Here is a 23,065-nt window from a genome sequence, read left to right as displayed (position 1 = left end):
CATCTCGCCGGCCCGGAACGCGACCCGGAACCGGAAACCGAGCGAGCGCCGCCGGGTCACGCCCCGGAACGCACCATCGACAACGCGCGAGCGGCGAGAGCGTCCTCCTCGGAGTGGAAGGGCGGGGCCGGCGCTGCTGGGAGACAGATGCCACCCGGCCAAAGGTCGACGCTCTGCGAGCGCCTCACCGGCGGCCGCCCCGGTGCTCTCCCCCGACCAGAGGAGGGAGATTTTCTCCCATCGACCCCGCGCTAACGCTAAGGTACGTGGCAGCCACCTAGTCAGGCAGCTGGAGTTGCGCAGCGTAGGTCGATTTACCACGGCAGTGTAGACGTAGCCCTGGTTAGGTCGAGTTTATAATGAATGTGTCTGCACGAGTAACCTCGTTCCGTCGCCCTAAAGGGCTCTTAAAATCGGCTTCTGTACTCCTCCCCGGCGAGGGGAGTAGCTCTAAAATTGACCTTCGTGGGTCGAATCTGGGCTAGTGCGGATGCAAATCAACATTATTGGCCTCCAGGAGCTATCCCAGAGTGCACCAGTGTGACCGTGCTGGACTGTGCTTTCAACTCTGATGCACTAGCCAGGGACATAGGAAAAGCCCTGGGGAACTTTTGAATTTCATTTCCTGTTTGGTCAGCATGGGGAGCTAGCAACACAGGTGACCATGCAGTCTCCCCAGAATCGCAAACGAGCTCCACCCTGGAGCAAATGAGAGACACTGGATCTGATTGCTGTATGGAGAGAAGAATATGTGCAGGCAGAACTCTGATCAAAAAGAAGTGCTAATATATGTGCCAAAATTGCACAGGGTATGATGGACAGAGGCTACAACAGGGGGACACAGCAGTTCCACGTGAAAGTCAAGGAGCTCAGGCAAGCCTACCAAAAGACAAAGGAGACAAACGGTCACTCCAGGTCAGAGCTCCATGCATGCAGTTTCTGTGATCAGCTGCATGGCATTGTAGGGCGGGCCCCTGCCACTACTTCCCCACTGTCCGTGGACACCTGCGAGAGGGGAGTCTCACATAACGTGGAGGAGGAGGAGAATGTGCAGCAGGCAAGTAGTGAATCCACTCTCCCCAGCAGCCAGGACCTTTTCATCACCCTGGCACCAATACCCTCCCAAGGCTAGATCCGTGACCCTGAAGGCGGAGAAGGCGCCTCTGGTGAGTGCACAGGTGTATCTACAGTACAGGGTTTAAAAGCAATAGTGTTTAATGTTTGATTCGCCCTGAAGACTGGGGATGCATTCACAGCCAGTATAGCTACTGGCAAAGTCTGTTAACGTATCTGGGGATGGAGCAGGAATCCACCAAGGACATCTCCATGAAGCTCTCCTGGAGCCTTTGCAGAAGGTTTCTGGGGAGGGCTCCACAGTAGGACACTTTACCACACCTAGCTAGTAGTCTGGAATCATTGCAGCACAAAGCATGGCAACAAATGGTCCTGGGTTTTGGTTGCATTCAAGCAACATTCGGTCTATATCTTTGTGTGTTAGCCTCAGGAGAGTAATATTATTCATGGTCACCAGTTGAAATAGGGGAATTTTTGTAAGGGAACAGTAAAAGGACCCTGTTCTTGCTGGGCTGTTTGCGCTTGGCTAAAAGTGATCATCCCTGAGAATAGCCACATGGCAGGGGGAGGGGATCATCCCAAATAGCCACGTGGAGAGGTGGTGGGGGAGGTGTGTGCTGCACATCCACCCGAAAATTGCAGCCCCTCCTTTTAAATGGCAAACCCAACTGGCATTGCTTGCTATGGGAAAGGAGGGTGCTGCAGTTTGAAAACATTCCCACATGTTATGAAGGCATTAGAAGCCAAACCCATGTACCCTTTGGCTTACCATGGCTGCCTGGAAACCTAATTGTGTTGTCCAGCTGAGAGTGACGTGTCACCATACCGGCAGGCGCCCGATATAAAAGGCAAATGCTACCTTGTACCTAAAGCATGTTTCTGCTGTGAATTGCTTGATTCACTGTGAAAGTCTTCCTTTGGTTCTCAGAAATGTATAATCTTAAATTTTACTCCCCCTTATTATCACCCCAGAGGTGCAAATGTTTCTATGCTCCCCCTATCATCTCCATCTCTGAGGTTATCGCAGATTAGAAGGCAAAAAAACCCACTCACGATTGTTTTCCAAGCTCATGCAGTCCTCCTGCACTGATAGGGCACAGCTGAATGCATGAAGGCATTCAGTGGCAAAGTCCAGGAAAGCATTAAGTGAGCACGATGAGAAGAGGCAGGATGCAATGCTGAGGCTAATGGGGGAGCAAACAGACATGCTCAGGCACCTGATGGAGCTACAGGAAAGCCAACAAGAGCACAGACCGCCATTGCATTCACTGTGCATCTGCCTGGCCTCCTCCCCAAGTTCCATATCCTCCTCACCCGGACACCCAAGAATGCAGGGGGTGGGGGAGAGACTCCGGGCACCCAGCCACTGCACTCCAGAGGATGGCCCAAGCAACAGAAGACTGTTATTCAAACAGTTTTGATTTGTAGTGTGGCTATAATAAGCAAGATGGCCTTGTCCTTCCCTTCTCCCTCACACAGTCTACCTTAGTTATAGCCCTTTTTTTTTTTTAATTAATAAAGAAAGAATGCATGGTTTTAAAACAATAGTGACTTTATTTCTTTGCCAGCTGTGATCGAAGCAGGGAGGGTGGTTGGCTTACAGGGAATTAAAATCAACAAAGGGGGTGGGTTTGCATCATGATGAAACACACATAACTGTCACACCATAGTCCGGACAGTCATTAAACTGATTTTCAAAGCCTCTCTGATATGCAGCTCGCCTACCTGTGCTCTTCTAATCACCCTGGTGTGTGTCTGTTCAAAATTGGCAGCCAGGCAATTTGCCTCAGCCTCCCACCCTCCAATAAACGTCTCTCCCTTACTCTCACAGATATTATGGAGCACACAGTAATAACAATGGGAATACTGGTTGCACTGAGGTCTAACCTAGTCAGCAAACAGTGCCAGCAAGCTTTTAAACGTCCAAAGGCACATTCTACCACCATTCTGCACTTTCTCAGCCTGTAGTTGAACTGCTCCTTACTACAGTCTAGGTTGCCTGTGTATGGCTTCATGAGCCAGGGGTGCAAGGGGTAGGCTGGCATTTCAACATCCCCAACCGTAATTTTCTGGTCTGGGAAGTAAGTCCCTTCTTGCAGCTGCTCAAACAGCCCCGAGTTCCTAAAGATGCAAGTGTCATGCACCTTTCCCAGCTATCCCACGTTGATTTCAGTGAAACATCCCTTGTGATCCACCAGTGCTTGAAGCACCATTGAGAAGTACCCCTTGTGGTTTATGTACTGTTTGGTAAGGTGGTCTGGTGCCAAGGTAAGGATATGCATTCCATCTATTACCCCACCACAGTTAGGGAAACCCATTGCAGCAAAGCCATCCACTATGACCTGCACATTTCCCAGAATCACTACGCTTGATAGCAAGAACATCAGTGATTGCACTGGCTACTTGAATCCCAGCAGTTCCCACAGTAGATTTGCCCACTCCAAATTGTTTCCTGACTGACTGGTAGCAGTCAGGCGTTGTAAGCTTCCACAGGGCTATCGCCACTCGCTTCTCAACTGTCAGGGCAGCTCTCATCTTGGTATTCCTGTACTTCAGGGTGGGGAAAGCAACACACAGAGTTCCAGGAAAGTTTTGCAGCCACTGAGAATCATCCCACACCTGCAACACTATGCGGTCCCACCAGTATGTGGTTGTTTGCTAGGTCCAGAATCGGCGTTCCACTGTATCAGCCAGCCCCATTGCTGCCATGATGTCCCAATTGCCACATCCTGTGCTATCAGGAACGTCTGTGTCCATGTCCTCCTCACAATTGTCCTCTTGCTACCATCTCTTAGCCAGGTTCTGCACATAGTGCAGTATAATGCGTGATATGTTTACAATGCTTGCAACAGCAGTGGTGAGCTGAGCAGGCTCCATGTTTGCCGTGCTATGGCGTCTGCATGGGTATGAGGGAGTATGGGCTCTGCACCCCTCTTCCTGGGATTCACAGTGAGTCTCAGCCAGCCAATAAAATAGAAGGTTTATTGGACAGTAGGAACTCAGTCTACAGCAGAGCTTGTAGGCACAACCAGGACCCCTCAATCAAGTCCTTCTGGGGGTTCAGGGAGCTTAGATCCCAGCTTGAGGTTCCCTGTGCTGCACCACCCAGCCCAAAACTGAAACCAAAAATCCTTGCAGCAGCTCTCTCCGCCCTCCCCTCTCTCTCCTCTCCTTGTTCAGTCTCCCAGGCAGGTGTGAATTCTCCCAACCCCCCTCCTGGCTCAGGTTACAGCACAGGTAGATTTCTTCTCATCCCAAATGTAACTCCCCTGATCCTGCTCCCTGCTCCGTCACGTCTCTCTCTCTTTGAGACTGAACTGAGCGGGGTCACTCTGACCAGTGACCTGGGGAAGTTCAGGGCCCCCTCTCCGGGACAACGTGTCTGCTATCAGGTTGGCACTTCCCTTCACATGGACCACATCCATGTCATAGTCCTGAATCTGAAGCATCCAGTCCCTCAGAGAAGCTGACCTGGGGCCCTCCTCCCTCTTTTGCAAATGGTACACTGCCAGCCCCCCTTTCCTGGGAATGCTGCCCCTCATCCAATGGGTCTTTACCCAGTCAACCCTCTGTGGGTTGTGTCTGCTCAGTCTGTCCCTGAGCTTGGGGCACTGGGCCCGTATGTGGCCTCGTTGGCCACAGTGATAGCAGCCCATGTCCCGTGGGTCCCCTCGAGTGGGTCGGATGGACCTGACGCTAAATGTTCCCCTTTGGCAGGGGTTCTCCATAGGCTCCTGCTGGGAGGTCCCATGGTGACTCTCTCTCTCCGTTGAGACAGGCCTTCTCCTTTGAGACTCCTCCCTATTATCCCCTGCCTGACTTTTTCACAAACTCGTCGGCCAGCTGGCCTGCGTGCTGCGGATTCTCCGGCTTCTGGTCCATCAACCATCGCCTCAGGTCAGATGGGCACTGCTCATACAGGTGCTTCAGTAAGAATAGGTCAAGCAGGTCCTCTTTAGCTTGGGCCCCAGCTGTCCACTTGCAGGCATACCTACAACTGGTCAACCGGGCGCAGGGGTATGTGACCTCACGGGTTTTACGCTGACTCCAGAACCTTTTCCGGTACATCTCAGGAGTCAGCCCAAACTCGCAGAGCAGGGCCTTTTTGAACAGTTCATAGTCCCCTGTCTCCACCCCTTCCATTCGGCTGTACACCTCCACGGCTGTGGAGTCCAGTAAGGGGGTGAGAAACTGGAGCCTGTCTGCAGGGTCAACCCTGTGCAGCTCGCAGGCATTCTCAAAGGCCGTCAGGAAGGTATCTATGTCCTCCCCCTCCTTATGCTGGGCCAGGAAGCACTTATCAAAGCTCTTTGTAGTCTTGGGTCCCCCCTCACTCACCGCAGCCGGGGTCCTGCTGCTCCTCACTGGGCGAGTTCCACCTCATGCTGATGCTGGTTCTCCTTCTCCTCCAGCTCACGCTGGCGCTGGTTCTCCTCACGCTGGCGCTGTTTTTCTCGTTCCTCCCACTCCTGCTTCAGTTCTTGCCTCCTTAACTCGAGCGCCTCCCTATCATATTCCAGCCGCATCCGTTCCAGGGACGGGGAGCTCCGCCGGGATGATCGCCTGCTGGCTGCCAGGGTCAGGATGCCATCGGTATTCACTGGGCTTCCCCTAACCCCTCCCCTAGGTATAGGTAGGCAGGGTCTTGGGATGTCCTCGGCAGCAGTCTGGCCCCTCCCCGCCATGTCAGGCCCTGGGGCCCACGCTGCATCCACCAGGCAGCTTGCCTCAGGGACAGGGCTCGGTTCACCCAAGCGATCCTTCTCCTCCAGCTGGGCAATTAGCTGTTCTTTGGTGGATCTCCCAATGCGCAGCCCCCTCTGCCTGCACAGCTCCACCAGGTCTTTCTTAAGGTGTTTAGCATACATCTTCCTGCTGACCACTTGCCGGCCTGTGCTCTCAGTTTCCCACCGGTTCCAGGGAGATCCTTCATGCACCAGCCCTTCTTCAGGTCACCCCCTCTCTGCCAAGGTCGAGCTGCAGACTTGTTCGCCCCTGGGACTGCTCCTGTAACCCCCCGGGGGACCCTTTTACTGCAAAGTCGTTCTGTCTGGTCACACACCCCCAGGGGCTAATCGCCTCCTGGAACCGTCTCTGTCTCTTCAGCCCACCTGGTCCCCGTCAGTCCCCTTTCGTTTTACTGGTCCCCAGTCACTTACTGCAGGAAGTGCCGTCCACGGGGTGCAGTAGATCCCACCTTTGCCACTAGTTGTCTCAGAGTATGGGGGAGTCAGGGCCCTGCACCCCTCTTCCTGGGACTCACAGTGACTCTCAGCCAGCCAGTAAAGCATAAGGTTTATTGGACAGTAGGATTTATTACACAGCTCAGTCTACAGCAGAGCTTGTAGGCACAACCAGGACCCCTCAATCAAGTCCTTCTGAGGGTTCAGGGAGCTTAGATCCCAGCTTGGGGTTCCCTGTGCTGCACCACCCAGCCCAAAACTGAAACCAAAAATCCCTGCAGCAGCTCCCTCCGCCCTCCCCTCTCTCTCCTCTCCTTGTTCAGTCTCCCAGGAAGGTGTGAATTCTCCAAACCCTGCTCCTGGCTCAGATTACAGCGCAGGTAGATTTCTTCTCATCCCAAATGTAACTCCCCTGCTCTGTCACAGTAACCCAGGAAAAAAGGCACAAAATGATTGTCTGCAGTTGCTTTCAGAGGAAAGGGAGACTGATGACATGTACCCGAAACCACCTGTGACAATGCTTTTGCCCCATCAGGCATTGGGAGCTTAACCCAGAATTCCAATGGGCAGCGGAGACTGCGGGAACTGTGGGATAGCTTCCCACAGTGCACTGCTCCGTTGAGTCGATGCTAGCTGTGGTAGTGAGGATGCACTCCACCAACTTAATGCGCTTAGTGGGGACATACACAATCGACTATAAAAATCAATTTATAAAAATTGACCTCCATTAAATCGATCTAATTTCGTAGTGCATACCCATAGCCTCAGCCCCAGCTAGGAGCCAGCCATGTGGAGGCTCAGATCCCAGGCAAGGCCGGCTGGCCGCGGGGAGCCTCTGTGCCTGGCCCGACAGGGCTCTAGTTCCAGCTCTCAGGCACGCTCATGCTACCACCCCCCATTCAGACTTCTGAAAAACAACATTCACTAGGTGCCCACACCTGCTACTGATTGCAGCTAAAGCTGTAAGGGCTCGGTACCTCTCAACAGCAGAGCCTTACCTTCTCTACGAGAAAGTGTCCTCCTCTGTACAATGCGATAGCTAATACCTACTTACTTCCCAGGGGCATTACAATTAGAGCTCTCAAGCAGTTAAAAAAAAATCAATCGCAATCACACAATTTAAAAAATAACCACAATTAATTACACTTATCAAAAAATATTTAAATAAAGAGTATTTTATTGTTTTTTACATTTTCAAATATACTGATTTCAATCACAACAGAATACAAAGTGTACAGTGCTATTTTTATTACAAATATTTGCACTGTAAAAAACAAAATAGCATTTTTCAAGTCACCTAATACAAGTACTGTAGTGCAATCTTTTTATCATGAAAGTTGAACTTACAACTGTAGAATTATGTACAAAAAATAACTGCATTCAAAAATAAAAACAATGTAAAACTATGGAGCCTACAAGTCAACTCAGTCCTACTTCTTGTTCAGCCGATAGCTCAGACAAACAAGTTTGCTTACATTTACAGAAGATAATGCTGCCCGCTTCCTATTTACAATGACACCTGAAAATTAGAACAGGCATTTGCATGGCACTGCTGTAGCCAGTGTCGCAAGATATTTACATGCCAGATGTGCTAAAGATGCATATGTTCCTTCATGCTTCAACCACCATTCCAGAGGATATTCTGATTACAGGTTCTGCTTGGTAACAATCCAAATCAGAGTAGACTGACATGTTCATTTTCATCATCTGAGTCAGATGCCACCAGCAGAAGGCTGATTTTCTTTTTTGGTAGTTTGTGTTCTGTAGTTTCCGCATCAGAATGTTGCTCTTTTAAGACACAAAAGCATGCTCCACACCTCATCCTTCTCAGATTTTGGAAGGCACTTCGGATTCTTAAATCTTAGGTTGAGTGCTGTAGCTATCTTTAGAAATCTCACATTGAAATCTTTGCATTTTGTCAAATTTGCGGTGAAAGTGTTCTTAAATGAACAAGATGTGCTGGGTCATCATCTGATACTGCTATAACTTTAAATATATGGCAGAATCTGGGTAAAACAGAATAGGAGATACACAATTCTTCCCTAAGGAGTTCAGTCACAAATTGAATTAACACTTTTAACGAGCATCATCTGCATGGAAGCATGTCCTCTGGAATGATGGCCGAAGCATGAAGAGGCATATGAATCTTTAGCACATCTGGCACATAATTATCTTGCGACACAAGCTACAACAGTGCTATGTGAACATCTGTTCTCACTTTAAGGAGACATTGTAATTAAGAGGTGGTAACATTATCTTCCATAAATGTAAACAAACTTGTTTGTCTTAGCGATTGGCTGAACAAGAAGTAGGATCGAGTGGACTTTTAGGCTTTAAAGTTTGACATTGTTTTGTTTTTGAGTCCAGTTATATAACAAAAATCTAAATTTGTAAGTTGCACTTTCATGATAAAGAGATTGCACTACACTACTAGTATGAGGTGAATTGAAAAATACTATTTCTTTTATTTTTACAGTGCAAATATTAGTAATCAAAAATAATATAAAGTGAGCACTGTACACTTTGTAGTGTTGTAATTGAAATCAATATATTTGAAAATGTAGGAAAGAATCCAAAATTATTTAATAGATTTCAATTGGTAGTCTATTGTTTAACAGTGTGATTAATAACTTTTTAATTGTGATATTTTTTGAATTAATCACGAGTTAACTGCGATTAATCCACAGCCCTAATTGCAATATAGCAGTGCTGTGTGTTTGCAATATCAAGCATTCAAAGTTAGAAAATGCAGAGTATTGCTTATACAACCTTAATTCGCCACCCTTACATGTATGCATTGTGATAGTCTTTAATTATATATTATTTCACAGGACTCCTGCCTCATTTAGTGCACACCTAGTGAGCAGTAGTCAACATTTTGTTTTATCCTAATTGTTCGAGATGTAGCACACACAGACCCCTCATCGTATTTCCTGCTCTGAAGTAGTTAGTTTCCTTCTGAGCTTTTCTGTGGCATTTATACTACTAGTAGCTGGTTCTTTCACCAGCTCTTAAAAGTATTTTACAAAGGAGATCAGCATCTGCATGCTTCATAATCAGAAACTGACTACACTACCACTTTTGTCAGTCAAGGATGTGGCGGGGGGAGGTGGGGAGAATCCCTGACCAACCTAGGTTTCTGGTATGGACAGTGCGGTCAGCAGGAGACACTCTCCTGTCCATACAGCTAACCCTGCTCATTGGGGGTGGTTTAATTATGTCAGAAAGACAGTTCTTTCCTGTTGGCAAAGAGCAGCTACACAGGGGACATCTATAGCAGCACAGCTGTAGCAGAACATCTGTCCAGCTATAAGGTCCATAGTGTAATGTGAAAGACCCAAGTCAGTTGGGAACAGCAGAATAGTAGAAGGGAGATATACTGGCCACTGGATAATCAGTTTTCTGTTCCCTGAGTGACCAAAGCAGGGGCTGCCCCAGGCTAATGAGAACACCCGACTCCAATTAACCTGCCAAGAGTCTCATAGACTCATAGATTCTAGGGTCAGAAGGGACCAATGCGATCATCTAGTCCGACCCCCTGCACAAAGCAGGCCACAAAACCCTACCCATCCACTTCTATAACAAACCCCTAACCTATGTCTCAGTTATTGAAGTCTTCAAATTGTGGTTTGAAGACCTCAAGCTGCAGAGAATCCACCAGCAAGTGACCCATGCCCCACACTGCAGGGGAAGGCGAAAAAACTCCAGGGCCTCTGCCAATCTGCCCCGGAGGAAAATTCCTTCCCGACCCCAAATATGGCAATCAGCTAAACCCTTAGCATGTGGGCAAGACTCACCAGCCAGCACTCAGAAAAGAATTCTCTGCAGTAACTCAGATCCCATCCCATCCAACATCCCATCACCGACCACTGGGCAGACTTATCTGCTGATAATCAAAGATCAATTGCCAAAATAAGGCTATCCCATCATGCCATCCCTTCCATAAACTTATCAAGCTTAATCTTAAAGCCAGATATGTCTTTTGCCCCCCACTACTCCCCTTGGAAGGCTGTTCCAGAACTTCACTCCTATAATGGTTAGAAACCTTTGTCTAATTTCAAGACTAAACTTCCTAGTGTCCAGTTTATACCCATTTGTTCTTGTATCTACATTGGTACTAAGCTTAAATAATTCCTCTCCCTCCCTAATGTTAATCCCTCTGATATATTTATAAAGAGCAAGCATATCCCCTCTCAGCCTTCTTTTGGCTAGACTAAACAAGCCAAGCTCTTTGAGTATCCTTTCATATGACAGGTTTTCCATTCCTCGGATCATCCTAGTAGCCCATCTCTGAACCTGTTCCAGTTTGAATTCATCCTTCTTAAACATGGGAGACCAGAATTGCACACAGTATTCCAGGTGGGGTCTCACCAATGCCTTGTATAACGGTACTAACACCTCCTTATCTTTGCTGGAAATACCTCGCCTGATGCATCCTAAAACCGCATTAGTCAAGCAAGGCAGTTAAGCACCGGACTCATTAAGGCCCCTCTGATGCTATAAAAGGGCTCACTCCAGTCAGGCCAGAGGAGAGGAAGTGTGTGCATGCAACTGGGAGCAAGAGGCGTGCAAGAAGCTGAGAGCGAGCAGGCAAACTGCTGGAGGACTGAGAAGTACAAGCATTATCAGACATCAGAAGGAAGGTCCGGTGGTGAGGACAAAGGTGTTGGGAGGCGGCCATGGGGAAGCAGCCCAAGGAGTTGTAGCTGTCATGCAACTGTACCAGGAGGCACTCTAGACAGCTGCACTCCACAGGGCCCTGGGCTGGAACCAAGAGTAGAGGGCGAGCCCGATTTCCCCCCAAACCTCCCAACTCCTGATCAAACACAGGAGGAATTGACCTGGACTATGGCTTCTACCAGAGGAGAAGGGCTGTTTCCTGACCCAACGGGTGAATCTGTGAGGCAAGCAAATCTGCCAATAAGCGCAGGACCCACCAAGGTAGAGGAGGAACTTTGTCACAGTAGACATAGCCTCGTTAACTTCATCTGTGGAGTGGAAGGATAGTAGTATCCCCATTTTACAGATTGGAAACTAAAGCATAGCAGATATGATGTTGATAATTTTAGGTTCCTAATACAGGATAACTAGCAACCAGTTTTGCATAGTACTTTAGCAAAGCTCCCAGTGACTTCAGTTATAGTTGTAAGTTCAGCATTCCTGCAAATCAGAGCTCAAAGTATCCTGTCATAGCATTCAGGAAGCAATTAATGACCCCCTGTGAAAAGTTTGGTTTAAAATGATTTGCCTAACATTAGGAACTCTACATTATAGCAGAGGCAGGAATATAAATCAATCAGTTTTCCAAGGTGGTATTCAACTGCCTTAACTAGAAGGCCATCCATTCTCTTCCTGTTATCCCCTATCCCAGTACTACAAATAATATATACCTTCCATCTTCTGTAACAGATGAAGTAGCATCCTCCAGGCAACATCCTCCTTTGATACATAATCCCAGTTCATTCCCACAGAAGGTTGAGCTCGTGCACTGTATGGATTAGAGGTCATGTGGGGAAAAAAAAGTCTTGAATTACACAATCACTATCAGTGCAGCTGCACAAGATGGCCAAATTAGTTTTCACCATCCCCATTTCCCTCACCAGCTTCCAGTCTTTGCACACACATTTGGCAGTCCCAGCCTCCCCTTTTCTCTCCTGCCATAGCCCAGTCACTCAAGTTTCCTCCTACTCTCCCAACTCCTTATCTCAACCTGCTCTTTTCCCACCCCTCCGGTCTCCCTTTTGCCTCCCCTTCCTCTTCTAGTTTGGCTCAGTGACAGGAGGTGCAGGTGTTTCCTGTATTCTCACTGCTCTCAATTCCAGCATCCACCTCTTTCAAAAGCAGTTGTCAGACTTCCCCTGTAAAGGCTGCTCCTCTTCAAGACTGCAGGCATGGGCTGACCTGCAATCTGATCACACATAGCAGCTGTGAAGGGATACAGCATGTCCAGAGAGGACAGAACCTTCAGAGATTTTAGCTGCAAAAAATTAATTCTGTACTGAGGATGTGCAAACTGCAATTTTTCAAAGGCTTATAACTTGGCCAAACATAAGTAGATTTTCACAGGAATGGCAAAAGGCACATCCCTGACACAAAGTTCACCCCTTGCCAAATTTCAAATCTCTGGCCCAAAGCATGGGGACACTGGTCATCAGAATATTTTAACAAACAAATCCACCTTTCCTCATCTCATTCTCAAAACAGCTGAACAGTTTTGGCTGAAATTTTCCAAAAAAATTCAACCTGGGGCAGACACCTGGCATGCAAAATTTCACACAAAATGGGTACAGTTTGGCAAGATTATAATCAACTGAAAAAGTCTTAATGCAAAGTGTCACCCCATATAGGGAGTGCTGCCAGCCCTACTTATAATAGTTACTAACATGTGGAAAGAGGGTTTTAATGGGAATTATCTTGCATCTTTATAGTAAAGAACCATCAGATTCACACAGTTTACAATCACTAAAACTGGACTGAACAATTAAACTTCTTAATTTGTTCAAAATTTGCTTTGCTGTATTTCAAGTCTCCAGATTTCCACAGCAGAGATTAAGAACAATTGTAATATGAAAATGGAATGAGTGAATAAAAACAGCAAGAGATCAAGAAAGCTTTATTACAATTTAACTCTGCATAATTTAAAAATCATTTTAAATCATTAGTTGCAATACAAATTCCTTTTAAGTATAAAATCAAGTTGCCAGTGTATGTTTCAGTACCACACTTCAATCAGATCATCTTAGGGTCATCTCATGCAAAGGAGTCCTTCTCACCCTCCCACTTTAACTGGCTCAGAGAACTCCTTTGCTAAGAGAAAGGTCCATTTGCTTGTTCAGATTTACCCAGTTAGCACCAAGAATTCTACAGGTCACAAATTTGGCACTCAAAAGCAGAGCACTGGTTTACATTCCATATAAATAGCTACCGTTGTGTACTGAACAGAGCATCTGAGTGCTAAAAGTATACATCTAAAAAGACCGCCTCAGAGCATCCTCTGGACAGAGCACTCCTGAACTGTTCAAATCAATTGGGGGTGGGGTAGGGGGGAAATGTGAACTCTCTCAAAGACAAAAAATGTAAATGATTAGTCTGCTACAAGGATATAAAAACTGAATAGCACAGGAGAGACTGAATTGTCATGTCAGCTGCATTCCCAGCCACTCAAATATAAAACTTGTATATGGCTGGTTTCAACTGCTCATCTCAGTGCTGAAATGTTCTGATCTTATTTGGAAATAGACAAATCCAACCATATGATCAGGGAGCTAAGTCAAGTCTCCACTTGTGTGACAATGGACAAAACTGAGGCAAAAAAAAGGAACCAGAACTCTGCACTAGAGTTACAATAAAATAGGTTAAGAACTATAGAAATTTGCAACATCCCAAGCTTAGAGTGACCATTTACAGATTTTGTTAACACATTATCAATGATTGTAATAATGAAAAAAAGTTCAAGATATCTGCACACTCTTGAAATTCATTCCTGCAGAGATCAGGCCCTGGAGTAAGGATACCTACTCCTCTTGGCAGAAAATACACAGAAATATCAGATGTTAAAATCAGTCTGTTAATGAGGTACTATGAAGACAGTCAAGAGCTCTCCAAGTTGTTCTAGTCCATGGCACTTTATGAAGAACAAAAAAGAAAATGGTATGTACAAGGAAGCATCTCCAGGCTTCTACAAACATTATGGCATATGGTTATTTGGTCATTCCCAGTAAACTACATTGTTTCATTAGCTAGTCAGACTGATGGTTTGGCCTTGTAATTTAGCCTTTTAGAGTAGTATTTGCTAAAGTAATATGCCATCAGTTATAATGGAATTGTAGTTAATGTAAGTTATCAGTACATCAGGCAGAGAGAAAGGCACATCCTCTTCTTTGAGGGGAATTAGGGCACAGATAGGAACATATCCACCTCATACTTCAATACCATCTAACACAAGGCTAATTTAATATTTCTCTGAATCCTAATAGCCCTACAGTTGCCAACTTGCCAGCATCTTGCCGCAATGAGAAAAGAGAGCTCAATCCATATAGCGCAGGCATAACACACATTTCTGTATGGGTGAGATACCTGTACAAAACTGAGATCTGAACCACTAACACAGGCTGCTCCCAAATACAGTCAGTGGCACCCAAGCAAGGAATGAGATTATTCATTTCAGTACACAAAACCCAGTCCCAGAATCCTTACATTAATACAAAATATCTTACACAGCACATCGATTTCAGATCTGCAAGTTGCAGGGGCTAGTCTTTAACGGAGGTTTCATACTGCTGCTTTTTTGCTCATCCTAGGTGTTGAGAGTACACATGGACTTCTGAAGATAAAAGCCAATGACTATTCACAAAGGGGTAGGAACAGTTACTGAAGTGTTTAAATAGAGCTTCAGCTGAAGTACTTTATAATAATGTGTGACCAGCTAGAGTGGGGAGCAGAATTATTTTTAAAATGCTCTAGCCCAGGTAACTGTATCTACCATAGCTGGCCAACCACTAAAAACAGTTTAACTGGAACCATAGTTAAACATGGTTCGTGGCTTCTTGTAATAGGACCTACACAATTCCAAGACATGATCTGCCGTGAACTCTCATGCAATGATACAGGGGCTAATTATGGTAGGGGAAGAGAGAGAACTAATTCCTCAAGAGCAACAGCCTCTTTCCAACTCTCTGGAATTCTCCAAAAAGGTAGGGGGATGTGCATGTCATACTAGGAAATCCACTTTGAGAATGTCATCCCAATTACCTCAAGCAGTTTGAAGAGAGAACAGTAACTCCACTGTGAGAATTTAAAATAGCTTTTTAGAGAGGGAAGAGAATCCCTAATGCAGTTAAAACAACTATGGCAGACCTGCATTTTGTTACCATCTCACCTCTGTTCCTAAATAACCACAGAATCATTTATTTGAGTTGCTGTTATCCAGAATTCCACATATCAGGAGGTGCCAACTTCTGATCTTAATGAAACCATTTCAGGAGTTCCTTATGTCTGAACCACTGGACTAACGAGTGGTTTTCATTAACTTTTCATACTTTATAGTAAAAAATGTGATTACTTGTAAGTCTCTCACTACTGAAAGCATTTTCAAATTTAGACAAATGGTTTTCAAATTTCATGTTGTCAAATTAAGGCATTAATTAGAAAGCCAGACTCTTGTCTGGTAGACCAAGTTGATGAGTCAGAAAGGGCCAGAAGCAGCAGGAAATACATTTAAAGCAAAATTATCAATATCCATCTCTTTCAGCAAGGCCAATAACTGAAGTTTGTCTAGTAAAGGAAAAAAGTTTGGCTCTGAAGAAGTCCCCTCCTCCTCCTCCATTGAAAAGAATGGAAGCCAACTGAACTCTGGAGATGTTGGAGACTCTGGAACTTTAGAAGATGGTCAGATATCTGATCACTCTCTCACTAGTCTGGAATGAACTGGTTTGTCTCAGTTTCCCTGAAGCAGTTACCAAACTGCAAGAATATACTTTGCATAAACCCTTTCTGTTTAGAGCTGTTAGTGCAAGATGCAAATCTTCGATTAAAAAAGAAAGGAGCCCACCAAGATCCCTGTCAGTCTTTATTTCACTTCAAATATCCATCATCTTCAGCAACTACAACAGGACACACTTTTTTGTGTTTTTCTTTGTCACTGGGTATAAAACTGCACGCACAGCTTCAGCAAACACTTCTCGTACCCCCTCCTGGTTCAGAGCTGAGCATTCCAAATATTTTACTGCTCCAATCTGTTTGGACAGTGAAGTTCCCTGTTGTGGGGTAGTGGGAGCCAAGCTTTGCTCCTTCAGCTTTTTAACTGTTTCCACATCACTTCGTAAGTCCCTTTTGGTGCCAACTAAAAGGATTGGAACATTAGGACAATGGTGAGAGACTTCAGGGTGCCATTTGTGCCGAACATTTGCATAAGAGGAGGGACTTCCAATGGAAAAACAGATGACAAATACATTGGTTTGAGGGTATGAGAGGGTACGCAGACGGTCATATTCCTCCTGGCCTGCAGTGTCCCAGAGATTTAGACTAACTGTCCGGCCATCCACAGTCATCTGGGCACTATAGTTGTCAAACACAGTGGGTATGTACTCCTCTGGAAAGGCATTGGTGGTGTAGCTGATGAGAAGACAGGTCTTTCCCACTGCACCGTCTCCAACAACTACGCACTTTATTGTCTGCATTCTTTACTCAGAAATGGAGAATCCTACCAAAAACAAGAGACAAAAAAGTCAGAAAGAGCTGACTCATTGATAGGAATTTTAAAACACCAAGTGCAGAAGGTTTCTCTAATACCATGCCTGCAACATTTCTAATAACTCATTTTTGGTAGTAGACACAGCATGCTAGATGCTAAACACACACGAGAGGCAGTCACCACTAGAAAAGTTTGCACTCTAGAACTGTGGTTCTCAAACTTATTTGATCATGCCCCCCTTCTTTGTATCTGTAGTAGTTTATGTCCATCCCCCCCCCACAAGTACATATAAATTAAAAAAAATCAACATGCAACTCACTAAATATTAAAAACAGTAAGGCATTGATTCATACAGAGCCAATGATCCATTGTAATAAGGGCAAAAGTAAAATTGCAATGCTTAAAATTAAATGGGCACACTGCACTGTAGCAAACAGATTAATGTCCAGATGGCAATGACTTGTATAATGCTGTTCAAGCTTAACAGAAATCCATCAAAATGAACAGCACCATCTAGAGTCAAATGCATAGTGTCATCTGAAGACCTGATATGTCTGGCGGAATCAGCTTTGCTAAAAGCAGCAAAGAATCCTGTGGCACCTTATAGACTAACAGACGTTTTGGAGCATGAGCTTTCGTGGGTGAATACCCACTTCCTCAGATGCATGTAATGGAAATATCCAGGGGCAGGTATATATATGTGTGCTAGCAAGCAAGCTAGAGATAATGAGGCAGTTCAATCAGGGAGGATGAGGCCCTGTTCTAGCAGTTGAGGTGTGAAAACCAAGAGAGGAGAAACTGGTTCTGTAATTGGCAAGCCATTCACAGTCTTTGTTCAATCCTGAGCTGATGGTGTCAAATTTGCAGATGAACTGGAGCTCAGCAGTTTCTCTTTGAAGTCTGGTCCTGAAGTTTTTTTGCTGCAGGATGGCCACCTTAAGGTCTGCTATAGTGTGGCCAGGGAGGTTGAAGTGTCCTCCTACAGGTTTTTGTATATTGCCATTCCTAATGTCTGATTTGTGTCCATTTATCCTTTTCCGTAGAGACTGTCCAGTTTGGCCGATGTACATAGCAGAGGGGCATTGCTGGCATATGATGGTGTATATTACATTGGTGGATGTGCAGGTGAATGAACCGGTGATGGTGTGGCTGATCTGGTTAGGTCCTGTGATGGTGTCGCTGGTGTAGATATGTGGGCAGAGTTGGCATCGAGGTTTGTTGCATGGATTGGTTCCTGAGCTAGAGTTATTATGGTGTGGTGGACAATGATCCCACACTTTCACAGGCCTTGGGTGGCAGGCCAATCCTTGCCCACAGACAACCTGCCAACCTGAAACATTCTCACCAGTAACTGCACACCACACCATAATAACTCTAGCTCAGGAACCAATCCATGCAACAAACCTCGATGCCAACTCTGCCCACATATCTACACCAGCGACACCATCACAGGACCTAACCAGATCAGCCACACCATCACCGGTTCATTCACCTGCACATCCACCAATGTAATATACGCCATCATATGCCAGCAATGCCCCTCTGCTATGTACATCGGCCAAACTGGACAGTCTCTACGGAAAAGGATAAATGGACACAAATCAGACATTAGGAATGGCAATATACAAAAACCTGTAGGAGAACACTTCAACCTCCCTGGCCACACTATAGCAGACCTTAAGGTGGCCATCCTGCAGCAAAAAAACTTCAGGACCAGACTTCAAAGAGAAACTGCTGAGCTCCAGTTCATCTGCAAATTTGACACCATCAGCTCAGGATTGAACAAAGACTGTGAATGGCTTGCCAATTACAGAACCAGTTTCTCCTCTCTTGGTTTTCACACCTCAACTGCTAGAACAGGGCCTCATCCTCCCTGATTGAATTGCCTCATTATCTCTAGCTTGCTTGCTAGCACACATATATATACCTGCCCCTGGATATTTCCATTACATGCATCTGAGGAAGTGGGTATTCACCCACGAAAGCTCATGCTCCAAAACGTCTGTTAGTCTATAAGGTGCCACAGGATTCTTTGCTGCTTTTACAGATCCAGACTAACACGGCTACCCTCTGATACTCAGCTTTGCTAGTTATTTGTTGCTGTGAGTAAAATGTGCGCAGTAAGGGTCCTCCCCCTGCCCCAAAGCGTCTCACACATCCCCCAAAATATATTCCATACCTCTCCCCAGTTTGAGACCCTCTGCTCTAGAAAGAATCAGTAGAAGCAGAGGAGAAGAAAAGAGGTACAACATACAAATAGAGTGGTCACATGGCAATTGGACATATTCTGATTATTTATCTAAATAAAAATAAATTAGCTCAATACCTACAACCTAGCCTTAACCAGCCAGATAATTTCTTGTAGGTAATCTAGACATGAGTCTTTAGGCGGGATCTGACTGCAGAGAAAGGGATTTGGGGTCTTGTTCCCCACAGCAAGATGTTCTCTGTCACTTGTGGTATCCCATGGCTCAGCCCCCTCCAGGCTATCCTTGTTCTCTGCTGCCTAAACAGTAGTAACACACAGAAGGCTGTAGGAGTTCAGCTGAATATGATTCAATGCAGATGAGGCAAATGCGCTAGTAAGATGTAGGAATACTGCCTATAAAACAAGTAATTCACTGAGCACCAGTTACATCGTACTGTAGAGTATTCAGACCACACCAATAAAAGGTTTAGAAAATAGAACCTAGGAGGAAAGCTTGATAAATCTATTCTTTGAACTACAATCATAGACTGCTACCATGTCACTCTGAATACGCGAAGAACTCTTCTAAAGAGGCCAAAAACAGGTTATTCTCACCAATCATTGACAGAACAGGCAGGAACTAATGCGCTGCAGCAAAGAAAGCTCATGTTAAGTACTAGGAAAACCCTAATACAGTAAGAAGAGTTCAGCAGTAAAATAAGCTTCCAAAAGCAGGTTGTAGAATCGCTACTGGAGATATCAGAGACTAAAGCCTTGTCTACACTCCAGAGTTGTGTCGATGCAAGTTATGCCAACAATCAAAAACTGCTCTAATTACATCACTTTTGCACGTCCACATAACGCTCCTTCTATCAGCAGAGCGCATCCATAATTGGTGCTCTAGCATCAACAGAGTAATGCACTGTGGGTAGCTATCCCACTGTGCTACTCGCCACCTTCTGCAGCTAGGAGTTGTGGGAAGGCAGAGCGGATCACAGTGCATCATGGATACCAGCTCAACGTCCCATGATGCAGCTTTTTCTGTCCCATCACTGTATGGGCTTCCGAGTGCCATTTTTCAACAGCCTGTTTACAGTGCGCCCGTCACCTCTGTCTGAAACGATGGATCCTGCACTGCTCTCTACTGTTGTGGTCACTGTTATGACTACGTCATGGCTGGTCATGCAGTATATCATGAGCAGCTCCAAATCTAAATAGGGATCTGAGGTGCCTGACCTGCTGTGTGCAATGGAGAGAAACAACACCAGATTACTTCTGGCATTCACTGAGCTGCTGCACATGGTGGACCGTCGCTTTTGGGCTCGGGAAACAAGCACTGCGTGGTGGGATCGCATCGTTAGGCAGGTCTGGGATGACAAGCAGTGGATGCAGAACTTTCAGATGCGGAAAGCCACCTCCCTGGAACTGTGCGCGGAGCTTGGCCCAGCACTGCAGTGCAAAGACACCAAAACGAGAGCTGTCCCCTCTGTGGAGAAACATGTGGCGATCACTCTGTGGAAACCAGCAACTACAGACTGCTACCGGTCAGTCATGAATCAGTTTGGTGTCCAGAGTTGGGACTGCGTTATCGCAAGTGTGCATGGCATTCTGCTACAAAGGACTGGGACTCTTGGAAATGTGTGTGAAATAGTGGCTGGCTTTGCGGCAACAGGATTTCCGAACTGCAGCAAGACAATAGATGGCATGCATATCCCAATTTTGGTCTTGGACTATCTTGCAAAGGAGTACGTTAATAGAAAGCAGTACTTCTCTATGGTATTGCAGGTGCTTGTAAATCACTGTGGGCATGTCACTGTCATCAATGTGGGGTGGTCCAGGAAGGTGCATGACCCATGCATCTTCAGAAACATTGGCCTGTACAGAAAGCTGCAAGCAGAGACTTTCTTTCCAGACAAGATTCCAATGGGGGATGTTGAAATGCCCATAGTGATCCTGGGAGACTCAGCGTGCCCTCTACTCCCATGGCTCATGAAGCCTTACATAGGAAACCTGGACACCAGCAATGAGCACTTCAACAATAGGCTGAGCAGGTGCATAACGATCATAGAATGTGCCTTCAGCAGACTAAAAGCACACTGGCACTGCCTTTATGGCAGATAAGACCTACATGAGGAAAATATTCCCATGGTCATAGCAGCCTGCTGTACGCTGCATAATACTTATGAGGCTAAGGGTGAAAAGTTTCCCTGGGGGTGGAGCATGGATGCGGATCACCTGGTGGCTGATTTTGAGCAGCCAGATACCAGGGCTATTAGAGGGGCACAATAGAAGGTTATTTGAATCCTGGAACCTTTTAGGCACCATTTTGACAACGAACACCAGCAACGTGTCTTTCTATACAGCACTCTGCCATGCTTTGTTAACTTGCCGCCTTGCATGAAATTTTTGATTCCTGATCGTGATTTGTTGTCAGCAAATGATCAAATTGCAACCGTGTATTAATTCCAGCAGCAACCACTGTGTGTAGGAGACAAAGATTGATTATTTTTCAGAGAATATGTTTTTATTAAATACCAATTAAAAACACACAGAAAACACTCAGTGAAAAGGGAGATAACAGTGGAGGGCAGTGTCCTGATGTAGGCTCCCATAGCTGTGTATAACTCCAGCTATCATTTTGGAAACTGTCTGAAGGGGTGGAGTCAACAGGGTACTGAGATGGACTGGGAAGTTGCAAGAAATGTCAGAGGAGTTTGGGGAGGGCATGACAAGCAGCTCTATTTCGGCTGCGGGGGGGATAAGGGGGGGAGAGAAGAGCATGCATGCATTCTGCCTGCAATGGGATTACAGACTTCAACATCTCCATTTGGTCCTCCATCACTTTTATCATCTGCTCCTGGCCCATTAAAATTCACTCCTGGCTCTTCTTGCTGTCCTGCCTATTTTATAATTTTCACTTATATTCTCTCTTCACACCCTGTGTTCTTGTTTCTCAGAATTTGAGGATTGAAGCAAATCTCAAATCATGTCCTCCTTACACCTCCTTGGCCTCCTTACCTGGCAGAGGCACTCTGCCGGCATGTAGTGGGTTCCCCTGAAGACCACATCTGCACAAGCACAAGAAACAAATAGAACCATGACTGTTAGTGCACTCACAGCTTCAAAATCATTATAGTAAAATGCACCTTTTAAAATATGAAATCAGTTTCTCACTGTCCTCTGGCAGGAACACAGCTCGGCCAATGCCCTAAACATGGCGAGTTTGGTCAGGGAAGGCAGGGCACTCAAGATGGCGCAAAGGGTCTGGGAGGCTTTTTAAGAGGATCACTGCAAGCAACTAGGGACAAAACTGTAAATTTTGCCATCAATTTTCCACAGGCAGGGATCACTGAAGTCAATATCTCACTCCTGCAGGTAAGCAAGGATGCGTGCTACAGGACTGAGATGCATGCGTGTGGCTAGGATCCCTATGCAGCTCACCTCTATGTTGCTTTGGTCCCTGCACAAGTGATTGCCAATTGGCACAGGAAAGTTTCCTACAATGGGGGAAAGAACAAAGCAGCTCTGCTAAGGAACCTTCATCAGAGGATTGGTGAGTACCCCCAGAAATGTTTCCTAGAGATCTCACTAGAGGAGTCCCATGAAATCTCGGTTTGCATTAACAGTGTTACACCTCACTGCATAGCTGCACAGGGGAATGTGAACCACATGCAAACACAGCTAGTCTTGTACATTTCTATCTCTTCTCCCACTTCTAGCATATAACAAAGCAAAGGACAGCTCTACCTCATATAACCGAACAGCATCAACTCAAAAAAATCACTTACCAGAGCTCCCCTCTCCTGCATCAGGCGCATCAGAGACGGATTGCTGGCTCAAACCTGCCTGGGTCAAGAAGAGGTCCTGGCTCGCCACGGTACCAGATGACCCCGTTTGCCTGTCCCACCTCGTCCTCCAACTCAACCTCCTTGTCCACGACTTCACCCTCAGGCTTGAGTCTGCTGTCTGCAGCCCCTGCCCCATCCCCCCGCTCCCTGTATCCACAGGGATCTTAGTGGTAAAGGTGGGGTCATCACCGAGGATGGTGTCCAGCTCCTTATAGAAATGGCAGGTCTCCAATGCAGCATCAGAGCAACGGTTTGATTCCCTTGCCTTCTAGTACACCTGCCTTAGCTCCTTTATCTTCACATGGCACTGATGTATGCCCTGTTCATAGCCCTTATCCAACATGCCACGAGAAATCCGACTGTGGGACTTCACAGCCTCCTCTCCCCACAGAGCCAGCGGATCCAACAACTCAGGTGTGCTCCAAGCGGGAGAGTGTTTGCTGCATAGAGCAGCCATGATCAGCTGGAAAGATGCAATGTGAGCTCTCCATGCCAAGCAAACAGGAAGTGGAATTACAACAATTCCTGGACCTTTAAAGGAGGAGGTTCAGATGCCTGTGTACCTGGGTGCAGGGCAGTT

The 23,065-nt window shown here is 46.1% G+C and overlaps 1 protein-coding gene and 1 long non-coding RNA gene across 15 annotated transcripts in view; one reads left to right on the top strand and one right to left on the bottom strand.

Moving 5' to 3' along the window:
- Positions 1-94: 94 nt before the first annotated feature.
- LOC115657758 lies at positions 95-22,428 on the top strand. Its single transcript, XR_004002042.1, has 3 exons — positions 95-1,166; positions 22,013-22,190; positions 22,357-22,428. It is a non-coding gene; the product is annotated as an uncharacterized LOC115657758 (long non-coding RNA).
- Positions 12,854-23,065, bottom strand: part of LOC115657755 (rho-related GTP-binding protein RhoG-like) — a 39,990-nt gene continuing 29,778 nt past the window's right edge. For 5 of the 14 annotated variants that reach the window (XM_030575941.1, XM_030575936.1, XM_030575929.1 and 2 more), the window contains one exon: positions 12,854-16,458. In XM_030575941.1, coding sequence (XP_030431801.1) covers positions 15,860-16,435 — 576 coding nt within the window. In that variant the 5' untranslated portion in view covers positions 16,436-16,458 and the 3' untranslated portion in view covers positions 12,854-15,859. Of the gene's footprint in view, positions 16,461-18,775; positions 19,154-19,873; positions 21,116-21,655; positions 21,706-22,425; positions 22,638-23,065 lie in introns of those variants that run through there. The other 9 variants (XM_030575935.1, XM_030575932.1, XM_030575931.1 and 6 more) reach the window with 8 other exon arrangements.

This window comes from Gopherus evgoodei, chromosome 9 (assembly GCF_007399415.2).
Source record: "Gopherus evgoodei ecotype Sinaloan lineage chromosome 9, rGopEvg1_v1.p, whole genome shotgun sequence".
NCBI lineage: Eukaryota > Metazoa > Chordata > Testudines > Testudinidae > Gopherus > Gopherus evgoodei.
The sequence above is the reverse complement of the archived record's forward strand: the minus strand, read 5'-3'. Positions and strand labels throughout refer to the sequence as shown.